Here is a 15,961-nt window from a genome sequence, read left to right as displayed (position 1 = left end):
CGCGCGCCCCCCCCCCGTCCCTCACCTTGAACCTATGACTCCTCGTGAACGTCACCACCAACCTGGGGAAAAGCTTCCCACCGTTCACCCTATCTATGCCTTTCATAATTTTATACACCTCTATTAGGTCACCCCTCATCCTCCGTCTTTACAGTGAGAACAACCCCAGTTTACCCAATCTCTCCTCATATCTAAGCCCCTCCATACCAGGCAACATCCTGGTAAACCTCCTCTGTATTCTCTCCAAAGCCTCCACGTCCTTCTGGTAGTGTGGCGACCAGAACTGGGCGCAGTATTCCAAATGCGGCCGAACCAACGTTCTATACAACTGCAACATCAGACCCCAACTTTTATACTCTATGCCCCGTCCTATAAAGGCAAGCATGCCATATGCCTTATTCACTACTGTCTCCACCTGTGACGTCACTTTCAAGGATCTGTGGACTTGCACACCCAGGTCCCTCTGCGTATCTACACCCTTTCTGGTTCTGCCATTTATCGTTTCGCTCCCCCTTACATTAGTTCTGCCAAAATGCATCACTTCGCATTTATCTGGATTGAACTCCATCTGCCATTTCTTTGCCCAAATTTTCAGCCTATCTATATCCTTCTGTAGCCTCTGACAATGCTCCTCACTATCTGAAAGTCCAGCCATTTCCGTGTCGTCCGCAAACTTACTGATCATCCCAGTTACACCTTCTTCCATGACCATTTATATAAATCACAAACAGCAGAGGTCCCAATACAGAGCCCTGTGGAACACCACTAGTCACAGGCATCCAGCCGGAAAAAGACCCTTCCACTACCACCCTCTGTCTTCTGTGACCAAGCCAGTTCTCCACCCATCTAGCCACCTCCCCCTTTATCCCATGAGATCCAACCTTTTTCACCAGCCTACCATGAGGGACTTTGTCAAACGCTTTGCTAAAGTCCATATGGACGACATCCACGGCCCTTCCCTCGTCAACCATTCTCGTCACTTCTTCAAAAAACTCCACCAGGTTAGTGAGGCATGACCTCCCTCTCACAAAACCATGCTGACTATCGTTAATGAGTTTATTCCTTTCTAAATGCGCATACATCCTATCTCTAAGAATCCTCTCCAACAACTTCCCGACCACGGACGTCAAGCTCCCCGTCCTATAATTATCCGGGTTATCCTTCCTACCCTTCTTAAATAACGGGACCACATTAGCTATCCTCCAATCCTCTGGGACCTCACCTGTGTCCAGTGATGAGACAAAGATTTGCGTCAGAGGCCCAGCGATTTCATCTCTCGTCTCCCTGAGCAGCCTGGGATAGATTCCATCAAGCCCTGGGGATTTGTCAGTCTGTATATTCCCTAAAAAACCTAACACTTCCTCCCTTGTAATGGAGATTTTCTATAACGGGTCAACACTCCCCTCCGAGACACTCCCAGTCAACACATCCCTCTCCTTTGTGAATACCGACGCAAAGTATTCATTTAGGACCTCCCCTACTTATTTGGGCTCGAAGCATAATTCCCCACTGAATGAAGTGGATGAAGCGGATGAGTTGTAAAATCTGGAGACTGGCAGTTGTCAGCGTTGAGTACAGAGGCAGTTGCAGCAATGCCATCGTCGTGGGCGATGCTGGTGTCGAGTGCTGAGACATCCATTGTGATCAGGAGTGCTCCTGGTTCAACTGCTCCATGTGTGCTGAGTTTCTGTAGGAAGTCCGTCGTGTCGTGACAAAAGCTGGGGGTTCTTTGTACAATGGGTTTCAGGATGCCCTCGACATAGCCGGAGAGGTTCTCGCACAGGGTCCCATTGCCCGATACGATGGGACGGCCGGGTGTGGTTTCCTTTTGTATCTTCGTGAGGCCAAGTTCCGCACACATGAGGACGGCCTCAACCGGGATCTTGGGTTCATGTCACACTATCTGTAACCCCCATGACTTGCCTGGGCTTGCAAAATCTCACTAACTGTCCTGTCTGGAGACAATACACATCTCTTTAACCTGTGCTTAATGCTCTCTCTACTCACATTGTCTGTACCTTTAAGACTTGATTTCCTGTAAAGACTCGCATTCCAACCATTATTTTGTAAATTGAGTTTGTGGCTTTGTGCCCTGTTTGTGAACAGAACTCCCACTCACCTGACGAAGGGGCAGCGCTCTGAAAGTTAGTGGATTTTGCTACCAAATAAACCTGTTGGACTTTAACTTGGTGTTGTGAGACTTCTCACTGTGTTTACCCCAGTCCAATGCTGGCATCTCCACATTATTGAAGTGAGGTCGGGGGAAGGGAGGGGACGGCCACCATGGTCTGAATCTACCATCAACAACTCATTTACCGATAAGGTGGATAGAACAGTGTGAAGGGTATCAGCTGATGTGACTGGACAATGAGAAATATCCAGGTTTGAGACGATAAGCAGCATTAACCATCCAATTGGAATAGAAACTAATGAGTACTAATTTACCACATGACTGTGGCCCTGTAGCACAAAAGAAACGATGATATATATCACTATTTGGAAGCTCTGTCACTTAATTGGAGATGATAGTGTTCCCATATTTTTCCCACTTGTCCTGGATAGTTGGATCTGTTAACTCGGGGGCGGCTAGTTTTCAAATGGATTGGATTAAAAGAGCCCTCTTGACCTTTTCAGGAAAGCAAGAAATTTCAGGAACACTGAAATTAAACAACAATAGAAACCATTGAATCCCCAGAGTGCAGAAGGAGGCCATTCACCCCATCGAGTCTGCACCGACTCTCAAAGAGCATCTTTCCCAGGCCCACTCCACCACCCTGTGCTCATAACCTTGCACGTTTAACATGGCTAATCCACCTAACCTACACATATTTGGACACCATTGGGTAAATGATCATGTCCAATCCATCTAACCTGCAAATCTATCGGACTGTGGGAGGGAACCGGAGCACCCGGAGGAAACCCACACAGACACGGGGAGAACATGCAAACGCCACACAGACAGTTACTTGAGGCCCGAATTGAACCTGGGTCCCTGGCGCTGTGAGGCAGCAATGCTAAGACAAAAAATTCCCGTGTTACATCAAAATCGAAATCTATCTGAAGCCAATAAACTGAAGCTAGGTTGTGTGACAAATTGTACATTTTTAATGAATTGATTATACAGATTAATGGAAAGTAGCACATGTGTTGTATCTGCCTTTCCACACATTGTTTCTGGTTCTGCCATTCTCCTCTCTTCCCCTCTATGGAAGTGACCCAGCAGCGAGGACCTGCATGGAGAGTGGCAGAGAGATGTGAGGAAAAGTTTGAATGAAGTGGGGAAATGGTAAGGATGGTGGGGGAAGTGCAAAGGCGAGTGGGGGAAGCGGCTGTCAGGAAACCACTTGGAAATTCCAATGAAACTGTTAGTTTTTCATATGTTTACCAATTACCAGTTCTTAATGCAGCATTGAGCTGGGACCGTGTCTGCATTGGGATTCTCCAGATTAACTTGGAATTAAAGTGTTTGATACAGGATCTCCCAGGGATGTCACTCACTATGATGTCACAGGCTCTGATACCACATCTGAGCATGTGCAGGACGTGTTCCCCCAGGTGTTGTAGCAAAGCAAATAAACACAGCTTTAATAACCTGGTTCACAGGAGGATTCGGTTGTTCGGAATGAGAGGAATGTGACCGTCTGGGTAGAAAATTGATAATGTGTTGGTATTTCTTTGCTTTCACAGATCCAAACTCTACACTCACTGAGTTCTTCACAAATTGCGACGATTACCTGTTGCTTCAATTAACTAAATTTTACCGGGATAGACTGGAACAGGCGATTGAAGAAGGGGTGGAAGGTTTGGCTCTCATGTTAATTGGCGAGGACCATTTCAGTGGACAAGAATATCAGGTAAGATGTAGATTGAATTCCATCTCTTCACACATCACAGAACCTACAGAATAGAAACAAAGAAATAATGTGGAATAAATACCTCAGTCTGTCTACTACATCTTCCTACATGTTGTCGTTTGCATGATGCACTGAAAATTGAATTGTTGACTAATCATACCAATCAATAGGTCTACAGCAGTCCCATGTTTGGAATGAGACAAACCCCAGTGTTTTAGAACTTTTGGAGCCATAAAAAGGCCAGAATTATTTTGGAAGTGACATGATCACACTGACAGGAACCTTGCTTCAGCAGGTGGTGGGGATCCAGGAACCTGCTGTCCTTATTAAAGGTGGCAGCTTCTACACAAACCTGTCAGCCCAGTCAGACAGCCGGTACCTCAGCAGCAACGCCATAAGCTGCATCTGGAGGGTGAGTGCAGATCAATGGCCATGAGCCCTGAAATTCAGACAAGTTAGGTCTGGGGGCCAGAGAGAAACCAGACCCCAGAAAGATCGGGTTTCTTTGAGGGCAGGCAGCACCGATGCCTTGGCATATCTATTGCCCCAAAGGATAGGCCCATCTGTGCACCAAATAGTGTCCAATAAAGAGGCCTTCCCCGAGAATCGATTTTGAGGCCACCATCTGGAATGCCATCAAATGCCTTCCTCTGCCATTTTGCCACCATTCCAAGGTTGATCCTGGGTTTACTTTCTCCTCCAGCAATCACTTATTCTAACCTGAACCTGATACTTACTATCTGTTAGTTAATATCCCATCCAGTTGGACCAGTCCTGCTTCTTGCTCTCCTTTGCTATTAATTTATTATCCAATATATCAACAAAATAAAATTAACTTCTACATCACAACATATTTTAACCACTTTACACTAAAAAAATATCCAGTCTGACCCATAAGACTGTAAATGTGTGACCTCTGACTGAATGTTGGAAACAATCCGTGAACATGTACTTCAGCGTAAGGCCACAATTGATTTGCCCTTTAATCTTCACAACTCTCGTCTAATGAGTCCGAAATTCTCAAATCTCTGTTATAACATCAATCCATTCATCTTCAGTAACATCCAGATATATTCTCAGGACAGTTTTCTAATTGCTTTTATTTTCCTATAATGGAGGGTCCGAAATAATCCGTAACTGAGTGGAACTCTGACCCTGTGCTCTGGGTTTGGATGGCACTCCTCCCCAGGGAAACATCAGCATCTTGAGCACATCTACTCTGTAGTGTATCTTTAAACTGCTGAAGAACACCCTAAAGCCAGAGGACATTGTGTGATAAAGTTACTGGAATGTTATGAATCACATCTATAAGGACTGTTGTCACCAAAAGGGGATTTTGCTCTGAGTTCATTCAAGCAAAGATCTTCAGGGGATGTTTAACAGTTCTATTAAGTGTATTCTTTCCCTTATTTGAATCATTTGTTAACCTTAATGCAGCACCATCACAATTGGCCTGAGCTACTTTTTCAGAAAATCTTTGCAGAATAGAAAAATTAAAAAAAACATTTTGGCAGCTGTTTCAAGCTTCCCTTTGAGGTTCGTGCAGCCTTCTATGTGCACTACCTCATTCAGACCACCACTCACGGCTGAGACTGCAGATGTCTTACTGTCCCTTCTGCCTCTCGACTTTCCTCACCTCCTGAAGACATTTCTGTACACCCTGCTTTGTATTAGGTTCATGGTCCGATTTCTCCTCTTTTTGTGTGTTGTAAACTCTGAATGTAAACTGGTGATGAATGTTAAAACTTTGTGAACATGGTTAGTGACATTTCACACTAACTGTAAACATGCAAAATAATGGATTGAGATATTTCAGTTAATTATGTGAAAATGATTGAATTGTTATCGTTGGTTGATTTTGGTGATTGATAAATCAACAATGTTTTGATTCATCTGTGGTAATTCCTGAGACAGCTACAGCACGGGATTACTTGTGTGCCAAACTGAGAGCGGTATTCCAGCCATTAAATTTAGTTTATTCACATTCATTTGAAGGAATGATGGAATCGAGATGTGTGGAGAATACTCATCAATTTTCAGAATGACATTTCACCTCAAGAAGTCGCTGCTTCCTGTCCTCAAAACATCTGGGAAATCCCATCCCTGAGCAAGTCCTTTCCTTCCCTTTCCCAGTGTTTACCTTTCACACCTCTCATCAATATATTCATTATTATTCTTCACAGAAAGTCAGTGAGCTCGTGCAGAACGGAAACAGAGCGGGCAGTTCCAAACTTCTCCTCAATCTGGTTATGGAGAAAGGACCTCGGGCTCGAAGGATGATGTGGGAATCCTTTGTGAAAATGCACCACAGTTTACGGAAATTGGGCACAATACTGAGAGAAATACGGGAACTTGGTATGGTAAAATCACACTGAATTCAGTTTCAGACCCAAACACTGCAAACGTTACTACAATATTACACAGACCTGATTTCATGGAAGTTAATTCTTTTCAACAGGTTCTGATCCAATTAATTATATGAAAGTTGGAGAGGAATTATCAGAAATACCCAGCCACCTGAAAGGTAAGGGAGGGAATGGGGATTTCAGACAATTCATTTGACTTGTGAGAAGCTGGGTATTTGAAAATACATCTTTGCCTCGAGGTTATCAGAATTAGAGATACAGAAATTCATAGGGTCGAGAAGCAGGACTAAAACTTGTTTGGAAATCATCAATTCTTGTGAATTCAGCATCGATGTAAGATTCAATCCATGTGACTTCTGACATTTCTTGTAATTATAGGGATATTGCTTCACTTCCTTAAATTCACAAAACCGCATACATGCTTGGCAGGGCCCTGATACAGTTTTAAACACTGTACTCACCTGGCAGGATCCTGATTCACTGAGAAACCCTGTACTCACTTGGCAGGATCCTGATTCACTGAGAAACCCTGTACTCACCTGGAAGGATCCTGATTCACTGAGAAACTCTGTACACACCTGGAAGGATCCTGATTCACTGAGAAACTCTGTACACACCTGGAAGGATCCTGATTCACTGAGAAACTCTGTACACACCTGGGGCGGCACGGTAGCACAGTGGGGCGGCACGGTAGCACAGTGGTTAGCACTGCTGCTTCACAGCTCCAGGGTCCCGGGTTCGATTCCCGGCTCGGGTCACTGTCTGTGTGGAGTTTGCACATTCTCCTCGCGTCTGCGTGGGTTTCCTCCGGGTGCTCCGGTTTCCTCCCACAGTCCAAAGATGTGCGGGTTAGGTTGATTGGCCAGGTTAAAAATTGTCCCTTAGTGTCCTGAGATGTGTAGGTTAGAGGGATTAGTGGGTAAAATGTGTGGGGGTGGGGCCTGGGTGGGATTGTGGTCGGTGCAGACTCGATGGGCCGAATGGCCTCCTTCTGCACTGTAGGGTTTCTAGGATCCTGGTTCACTGAGAAATCCTGCACATACCTGGGCAGAGCCTGATACACTGAAATGCTGTAGACACCTGGCAGAATCCCGATACGTTGTAGACACTTGGCAGGATCTGCACACGCTGTGCCCACCTGGCTGTGTCCTGAGGCGCTGTGCCCACCTGGCTGTGTCCTGAGGCGCTGTGCCCACCTGGCTGTGTCCTGAGGCGCTGTGCCCACCTGGCTGTGTCCTGAGGCGCTGTGCCCACCTGGCTGTGTCCTGAGGCGCTGTGCCCACCTGGCTGTGTCCTGAGGCGCTGTGCCCACCTGGCTGTGTCCTGAGGCGCTGTGCCCACCTGGCTGTGTCCTGAGGCGCTGTGCCCACCTGGCTGTGTCCTGAGGCGCTGTGCCCACCTGGCTGTGTCCTGAGGCGCTGTGCCCACCTGGCTGTGTCCTGAGGCGCTGTGCCCACCTGGCTGTGTCCTGAGGCGCTGTGCCCACCTGGCTGTGTCCTGAGGCGCTGTGCCCACCTGGCTGTGTCCTGAGGCGCTGTGCCCACCTGGCTGTGTCCTGAGGCGCTGTGCCCACCTGGCTGTGTCCTGAGGCGCTGTGCCCACCTGGCTGTGTCCTGAGGCGCTGTGCCCACCTGGCTGTGTGCCGAGATGGAGATGCATTTCCATACGGTCGCATGTGGCATACAGTTTTCTCCCTCCGAGTGTGCACAGCACCACAGGTAAAAATAGTAAAAATCTGCTATGATCGCATTCAGCTGCTGAGCAATCTGTGCCCCAACTCCAGCAATATCCAGAACTCTGCTGCAGAAACATCACTGAAGGATTCAAACGTTGAACGACTCGAATCTCCATTGTTGTGCAATCAGGATTACGTGGGGGTTTGTACTGTCTACAATACACGGCAGTTTGGATAGTATTCACCATTAGAGAGAAAATATTACCTGCAAAGAAATCTGCATTCAGTAAATATAGAATCAAGTGAGGATATGAAAATTTTCTCGGCTTTTGTTCAATTTCAAATGAGATTTCCATTAACTTTTAATGAATTAAATCTATTTTCAGCAAAGTGGTCTTGAGAATTTACTTATTAACGCCAATAACAATAATAAACATTTTCTCTCTGTTCTGATTGAAGATGTTCAACAGAAACACAAGGAGTCACTCCGGGTACAAACTGAAACACTGAGAGTGAACACTATCCTCATAAAGGAGAAGGTTAAGATTTTCCAGCTGGTTGATCGATACGCTGAGCTAACGGTTATTTCTACTGTTCGAGATCGGACACTTGTCGAACATGAACTGCTGGCAAGGGGCCGAGACCATGAAGAATGGAGAGAGAAACATCTCCGGAAAGAACTGGAAAAAATCCGAACTGATCAATTGTTTCAGAGCAGCTTTTCCCAGACGGGCAGTTTGCTGCAGAAAATTAGGAGATTATTCCACCAATCCCATTCTGAATCCAAATCTGGGAATTCAGCAGCAGTGAGCGGAGTCCCGGGAATTGGAAAAACAACAATGGTACAAAAGATTGTTTATGACTGGGCCACTGGGAAAATATACCCACACTATCAATTTGTTTTCAGTTTTAAATTCCGGGATTTGAACACTATTAACTGTAGAATAAACCTGAAGAATCTGATATTGGATCAGTATCCTTACTTTGGAAATATTCTTGGAGAGCTCTGGAAGAACCCAGAGGGATTGCTGTTTATATTCGATGGTTTGGATGAATTCAAGGACAGTATTGATTTTGCCGACAATCGGAGAAATACAGAACCTCAGTACATGTGCACAGATCCTGAATGCTGGTGTGAAGTGTCTGACATTGTGTACAGTTTAATACAGCACAAGCTGCTCCCAGGATGTTCAGTGTTAGTGACCAGCCGCCCCACTGCATTACATTTATTGGAAAAGGCTGAGATCAGTGTCTGGGCTGAAATCCTGGGATTTGTTGGTGATGAACGGAAGGAATATTTCAACAAGTTTTTTGGAGATCAGGCGGTGGCAACAGCTGTTTTCAAACACGTGGAGGAGAACGAGATCCTGTACACCATGTGTTACAACCCTTCCTACTGCTGGATCCTCGCTCTGTCACTGGGTCCCTTCTTTATACAAAGAGACAGGAAACGGCAGCAAGTTCCCAAGACCATCACCCAACTATATTCCTACTATATTTACAACATTCTGAAAAACCATGGCCGAGAGATTGAAAACCGTCGTGATGTGTTACTGAAGCTTGGTGAGATGGCCTACACAGGAGTCTCCGAGAAGAAGATTGTGTTTAGAGATGCAGATTTGATTGAGTACAATCTACAACCTTCCCAGTTCCTGTCTGGGTTCCTGATGGAACTTTTGGAGAGAGATGATTCTGCCCAGAGTGTGGTTTATACATTCCCACACCTCACCATCCAGGAGTTTGTAGCTGCACTCACACAATTCCTGACTCCAGATCCCAGGGATATCGGGAAACTCCCCCGTAAAGCCCACAGCGAGAAAGATGGGCGATTTGAGATATTTCTCCGTTTTGTTGCTGGTCTCTCCTCCCCACAGTCAGCTCGACCCCTGGAGAAGTTTCTGGGTCCATTTCTTCATCAAACAACCTGCCGAGTGATTGACTGGGTGAAGGAGAAGGTTGAAGGGCAGATTGGAGACACACAGACTGAAACTGGGAAGAGGAAGCTCCTGAACACATTCCACTACCTGTTTGAGTCTCAGAATAAAGCACTGGCTCGGAACACAGTGGGATCGGTGGAAACACTTTCATTTAGCGGATTGCGACTGACCCCGATTGACTGTGCGGTCCTGTCTCATGTCATTGGACTCTGTGATACAATTAAACACCTCGATCTACGGCGATGCTACATTCAGTGTGAAGAGCTCCGGCGGCTGGGACCCGTTCTACACAAATGTCAGGAGTTGAGGTAACTGTTTGGTCTCAGAGCGGATATTTTCATTGTTGAGAAGCCATTTCCTTTGTTTCTCTCTTGACGTCCTTGAATGAACATGCCTCTGTTTTATGAGAACAATGTCCAATGGTCACAAAGTGTGGGACAATGGCGCAAAGTAATAATGCTCATTTGAGAGCAGATGCAGATATGATGGGCCGATTGGCCTCCTTCTGAACCTGTAATAAATCTAGATTCTCTGATAAAACTACATCATTACAAGAAGGCAGATTTTTGTGGGCAAATAGGCATTGGCAATAAATGTTGGCATAACCAGCGATGCCCACATTCCTTGAATGAATAAAAACATTGTTGGGATGAATTTTAAATGATTAGAGCTGCAAAAGCCTCCCTCCAAAATCTGAAAAAGGATCTTTCCCCCGCCCAACAGAAACCATCTGATTCTGTACGATGCTATTCAGAAATTAGTTTCTCTTGTTCGGTACAGCTTACAGTGTGTTAATTATTATCAGGATTATTTTACTGCGCTCTACCTCTGTTATGTATTACAGTAGGTGTGTGTTATATTGGGACAATGTCCCTTTATCAGTCACGTGATCACTGGTGACATCATCAGTTCGGGTTCCTTTCTGAATCCCTGCATTGCGCTGCCTCTACTGGCAGCCTCTGTGAACTCCGTCTTGCTTCCTGGATTAACTGGTTGTAACTGAAACTTGGTGCTTCTATCATTCATTGTGGGCCTCTAAATAGAAGCAACCATTTCTTTAACCTCTCACTCTTACAACATCGTAAACGTTAAATTAAAATGCAGGGACAGTTTAAAGTGAAACCAAAAACCTGCAGGCAGCTTTGTTTAACATGAAGTGAAATTAAAGTTTTGGCCCTTTCTGAGCTCACAAGCACAGAAACACAAATTAAACTTAAACTCATGAATTATTGTCTAATGCCCACAAGCATAAACTATGACATAACAGTAAAGCCCAAGATGCTGTACTCTTTATTAACTGCTACCTACACTTGCCCTGCTAACGGCAATGATCGATGTACATCTACATCCAGTCCCTCTGCTCCTGCAATCCGTTAACAATTCTACCGATTATTTTATATTGCTTGCTCATATGACTCAGATTGCATCAGATGACTCTGGAATATCCATGTCCACCACATCAACAGCAGAACCACCACTGACCCTTTCTGTTGCATCTTCCAATTCACCATAATATAAATCCAGTCGCAAACGGCAATTTTTTTTACCAACCAATGAATTTAGTTTTCCTCTGTGTCACTATTAGATTTACCATTTCCTTTTTGAACGAAACGTGGGCCGGCTCAGAGTAGCTGAATGATCAACTCCCCTCCGACCCTCGGCTAAGTTTAACACTACTGCTCCAGGCTGGAGCCACAGATTTGACGAAAATGAATTAACCCACTCTTTTAGGTTGTGGTTCCTATCTCCTGGCCTTCTCTTCATCCACTCCAACAAACTGAGATAGCTGGGAATTGAACCCGTATCAACTGCTTGGAAAGCAACTATGCTCACTATTATATCACCATCATTGAATTTAGGTACTCCTGTGCTGTAGGTGCACCCACCATGCTGTGAGAAAGAGAGTCCCAGGACTTTGACCCAGTCACTGTGAAGGAATGGCGAGATACTTCCAAGTCAGGATGGTGTGCATTTTTGAAGGAAACTTCCAGGTGGTGATGTTTCCATTCATCTGCTGTCCTTATCCTTCCAAAGATAGTAATCACAAGTTTGGACGGTGCTGTGTAATTAGCCATTGGGAGTTGTTGCATCTTGTAGATGGTACACACTGCTAGCACTGTACCTCTGGTGGATGGAATGAATGTTGAAGGTGATGGGTGGAGAACCAGTCAACAAGCAGAGTTATCATGGATGGTGGCGAGCTTTCTGAATCTTGAGCTGCACTCATGCAGACAAGTGGATGGTATTCAATCAAATTCCTGACGTGTCTTGTAGATGGTGGAAATGTATTTGGAAGTCAGGAGATGAGTTACTCTGTGCAGAGTTCCTGGCCTTTAATCGTCTCTAAAATCCAGAGTATTGATATGTCAAGTCTGTTCCTGGCCAATGGTAGCATCCAATGTGCTGATAGTCAGGATTCAGATGATGATAATCCCATTGAATGTGAAGGGAGATGATTGTATTCATTCTTGGTGGAGATGGTCATCGCCTGGCACTTGTCAGCCTTCCTTGAATATTGTTCAAGCCTGGCTAAATATGGACAGCTCCTGCATCACTGTCTTGCAGAGCCGAGAATGGTGCTGAACGTTGTGCAGACATCAGCAAACATCTCCACTTCTGACCTGATGATGGAGGAAATGTAATTGATGAAGCAGCTGAAGATGATTGGGCCGAGGACATTCCCCTGAGAAATTCCTGCTGTGATTTCCTGGAGATGAGATGACCCTCTCTTCACCCTCTCCAATAAACTGAGATAGCTGGGAATTAAACCCGTATCAACTGCTTGGAAAGCAACTATGCTCACTATTATATCTCTGGAATTGCATTTAGGGACTCATGTGGTGTAGGTGCACCCACAGTGCTGTGAGAAAGAGAGTCCCAGGATTTTGACCCAGTCACTGTGAAGGAACGGTGATATGTTTCCAAGTCAGGATGGTGTGTATCTTGGAAGGGAACTTCCGGGTGATGATGTTTCTATTCATCTGCTGCCCTTGTCCTTTCAGGGATAGAAATCACAAGACTGGACAGTGCTGAGCAACGAGCCATGGTGAGTTGTTGCACTGCATCTTGTAGATGGTCCAACAACCATAACTATCTTCCTTTGTGCTGGTATTGCTCCAAACAGCAGATAGTTTTTTTTTCTCTCATTTCCATTGACTTCAGTTTTTCTCTGGCTCCTTTTTGCTACATGTAGCCATATGCTGCCTTGATGTCAAGGGCAGACACTCTCCCCTCTCATCCTGAGTTCAGCTCTGTTGTCCGTGTTTGCATCAAGGCTGTAATGAGGTAGGGGGCTGAGTGACCCTGAGTAAGCACAAGCTTCAAGTCAGATAGCAGGTCATTGCTAATTAAGTGTCACTTGTTAGTCTCGTTAGCCTTCCATTACTGTGCTGATGATCGAGAGGAGACTGATGGGGTGGTAAATGGACAGATTGGATTTGTTCTTTCCTTTTTGTGTACGGTCAGATCTGGACAATTTCCCACTATTTTGGGTAAACATCAGTGTTGTAGCTTCACTGGAACAGCTTGGCGAGGAACAGAGCAACTTCTGGAGCAGTAATCTTCAGTACAGTTACTGGAATATTGTCAAGATCTGTGGTCTTTGCAGTATCCATTATCTTTAACTATTTCTTGACATCATGTGGAGTGAATGGAATGAGCTGATATCTGTGATGTTGTGGCCCTCTGGATGGTTCAGCCACTGAAGTTAGTTACTAATAATTGAGCCATATCTTTTGCACTGATGTGCTAGTCTCCTCCATCATGAGGATGGGATATTTGTGGAGCCGCCTCCTTCTGTTGTTTCATCGTCCACCATCATTCACAACTAAATGTGGCAGGACTGCAGAGCTTGCATCTGAGCCGAGGAAACCAGAATTTCCTGAATGAGGAAACCTGCTGCTGGAAAATCTCCAGTCAAACTGTCAGTGATATGAAACAGGATTTTCGGATAATCCTTTTCCTATGTGAGGATCTACTGGGAAGTAGGAACTCATGGTAATTCCCGGAGATAGAACACGAGCCAGACCTGCAGAAAATGTAGAGCCTGTTTACTGTGGAATGTAGTGGGAGACACCCCTCCCCTATAAACTAATCAAACAGAAATATTTCAACTTTCTAATGGGAGAATAATCTTTCCTTGTTGTATCAAATCTCGGGGATGGATCTTAAAGCAACAGTTAGCACAGTTTCACACTTTAACTCACCCTGAGATATTATACAGATGTTACAATGTCAGTAGTTAAGAAGCACAGGGAATCCCGAGCGATCCACTCTCACAGCTTTATCATTTAACCCTCAGTAAAATGTACAATTCTCATAAAATTCTGGATTTATGTAACAGCAGAAATGATTTGAATTTTTGGAAACTTAGCAGGGTCAGTGAGATTCAGGAGGGTAATTCTGATGATCAGGAAATGAGACCAGAATGTGGGACATGTTTAAAAATGACTTGCTTGTTCACAGGATGTGGGCATCACCTCCTCTAGGGGCCATTAGCAGTGGGAAATAAATGCTGGTCTAGCCAGCAACACCCATATCCCATGGACAATTAAACAAAATATACATTTTGAGAGGTGTAAAACTGGTTTCCCCCAGTAGGCAAACCAGTGAGAGTGAATTGTTGAATTGTTTCAATGCTGACTATTGCCTTTTCCATTCAACAGAAAGGGTTTGATGTTTGATTTAATATTGTCACATTTATTAGTGCCAAAGCATAACGTACATAGGGAAGGAAAAGAAAGAGTCCAGAATGCAGTGTTACAGTCACAGCTGGGGTGTAGAGAAAGATCAACTTGGATGAGATATAATATCATAACTTGAATCAGTTCACCACTCATGCTAAGTTTCTGACACAAAAATAGATCCAGCTATTTTTCTGCTGAACATTAATCTGAATTTAATGTGTTTTTCACTTCCTCTATTTAGTCTGGATGGCAATAAAGTGGGAGATTCAGGAGTTAAACTACTGTCTGCGCCTCTGAGGAATCCAGAATGTAAAATACAGAAACTGCAGTAAGTATCAGACTGTGTGAGATTGTGTTAATAATCAGTGGATGTCTGACACTGTAAATTATTATCGGTGTCAGTAATAGTGACATTAATAACCATTCCACGTCATTCCTGTCAGTATTCGTGTTAAACACCACAGATTTACTCTGATTCCTGTAATCTTTCTCTCTCTGATCTCCAGTTTGGAGAGTAACAGCCTCCGATATTCTCACCTCTGCTCTCAGTACAAACCAGTCAGTGATGTGTCTGAACCTGAGTTACAATAACCTGCGAGATTCAGGAGTGAAAGAATTAACTAATCATTTAGAATTATTTTCAAAACCATTCATGAGAATAAAAAAGATGGACAAATCAATTAAATGTTTATAGAATTATCAGATATGGCTGGTCATGTGTTCAGTTTAGTTTAATTTATCATTCAGATTATAGATGTTTATGTCTGTCGGCTTCTCAGTTTGATCAAACGTAGAAAACTGCTGTATATTGGTAAGGCAGATTACAAATTACATGGAATTCTGATGAGTTTTATCCCGAGGGATCCACTCTCAAATTTATGTTCAACGGCGCTTAAGGAGCATCTTAAAATAGAATGCATAGGACTGTACCTTTCATTTATAGGAAGCTGACAGTGGCTTTCCCCAGTAACCAGTACTGTGTTATAACGACTCATTTTCTTTGCATATACTACCAAATGAGACTTGGGTTTACCTAAAAATGAGATGTGAACCTGGTAAAGCTCCAGCACACGGCCACCAGACAACAGAGCGGACCATATGATAGACCGAGCTGAATCACACCAAAACCAATGGATCAATCCGAGATCTGCTCTCTTGCCATATACGGTCATAAAAAGTGCTGGACATGCCACAAATGTTGGACATGCCGGTTACATTAGGCGACACAGTGGCACAGTGGTCAGCACTGCTGCCTCACAGCGCCAGGGACCAGGGTTCAATTCCGGCCTTGGGTGACTTTATGTGTAGAGTTTGCACGTTCTCCCAGTGTCTGTGTGGGTTTCCTCTGGGTACTCCAATTTTCTCCCACAGTCCAAAGATGTGCAGGTTCGGTTGCTTGGCTATACTAAGTTGTCCCGAGGTGTCTCAGGGTGTGTAGGCTACG

General features: G+C 44.6%; 1 protein-coding gene across 2 annotated transcripts in view; it reads left to right on the top strand.

The window, feature by feature from the left end:
- The window catches only part of LOC144482143 (NACHT, LRR and PYD domains-containing protein 3-like), a 73,453-nt gene that overhangs the window by 19,708 nt on the left and 37,784 nt on the right, over positions 1-15,961 (top strand). For both annotated transcript variants that reach the window (XM_078201365.1, XM_078201366.1), the window contains exons 3-7: positions 3,688-3,854; positions 6,038-6,209; positions 6,313-6,378; positions 8,355-10,140; positions 14,759-14,845. In XM_078201365.1, the coding sequence (XP_078057491.1) occupies positions 3,688-3,854; positions 6,038-6,209; positions 6,313-6,378; positions 8,355-10,140; positions 14,759-14,845 (2,278 nt within the window). The remainder of the gene's footprint in view (positions 1-3,687; positions 3,855-6,037; positions 6,210-6,312; positions 6,379-8,354; positions 10,141-14,758; positions 14,846-15,961) is intronic.

Source organism: Mustelus asterias, assembly GCF_964213995.1.
Source record: "Mustelus asterias chromosome 26 unlocalized genomic scaffold, sMusAst1.hap1.1 SUPER_26_unloc_35, whole genome shotgun sequence".
In the NCBI taxonomy this organism is placed as follows: domain Eukaryota; kingdom Metazoa; phylum Chordata; class Chondrichthyes; order Carcharhiniformes; family Triakidae; genus Mustelus; species Mustelus asterias.
The sequence above is the reverse complement of the archived record's forward strand: the minus strand, read 5'-3'. Positions and strand labels throughout refer to the sequence as shown.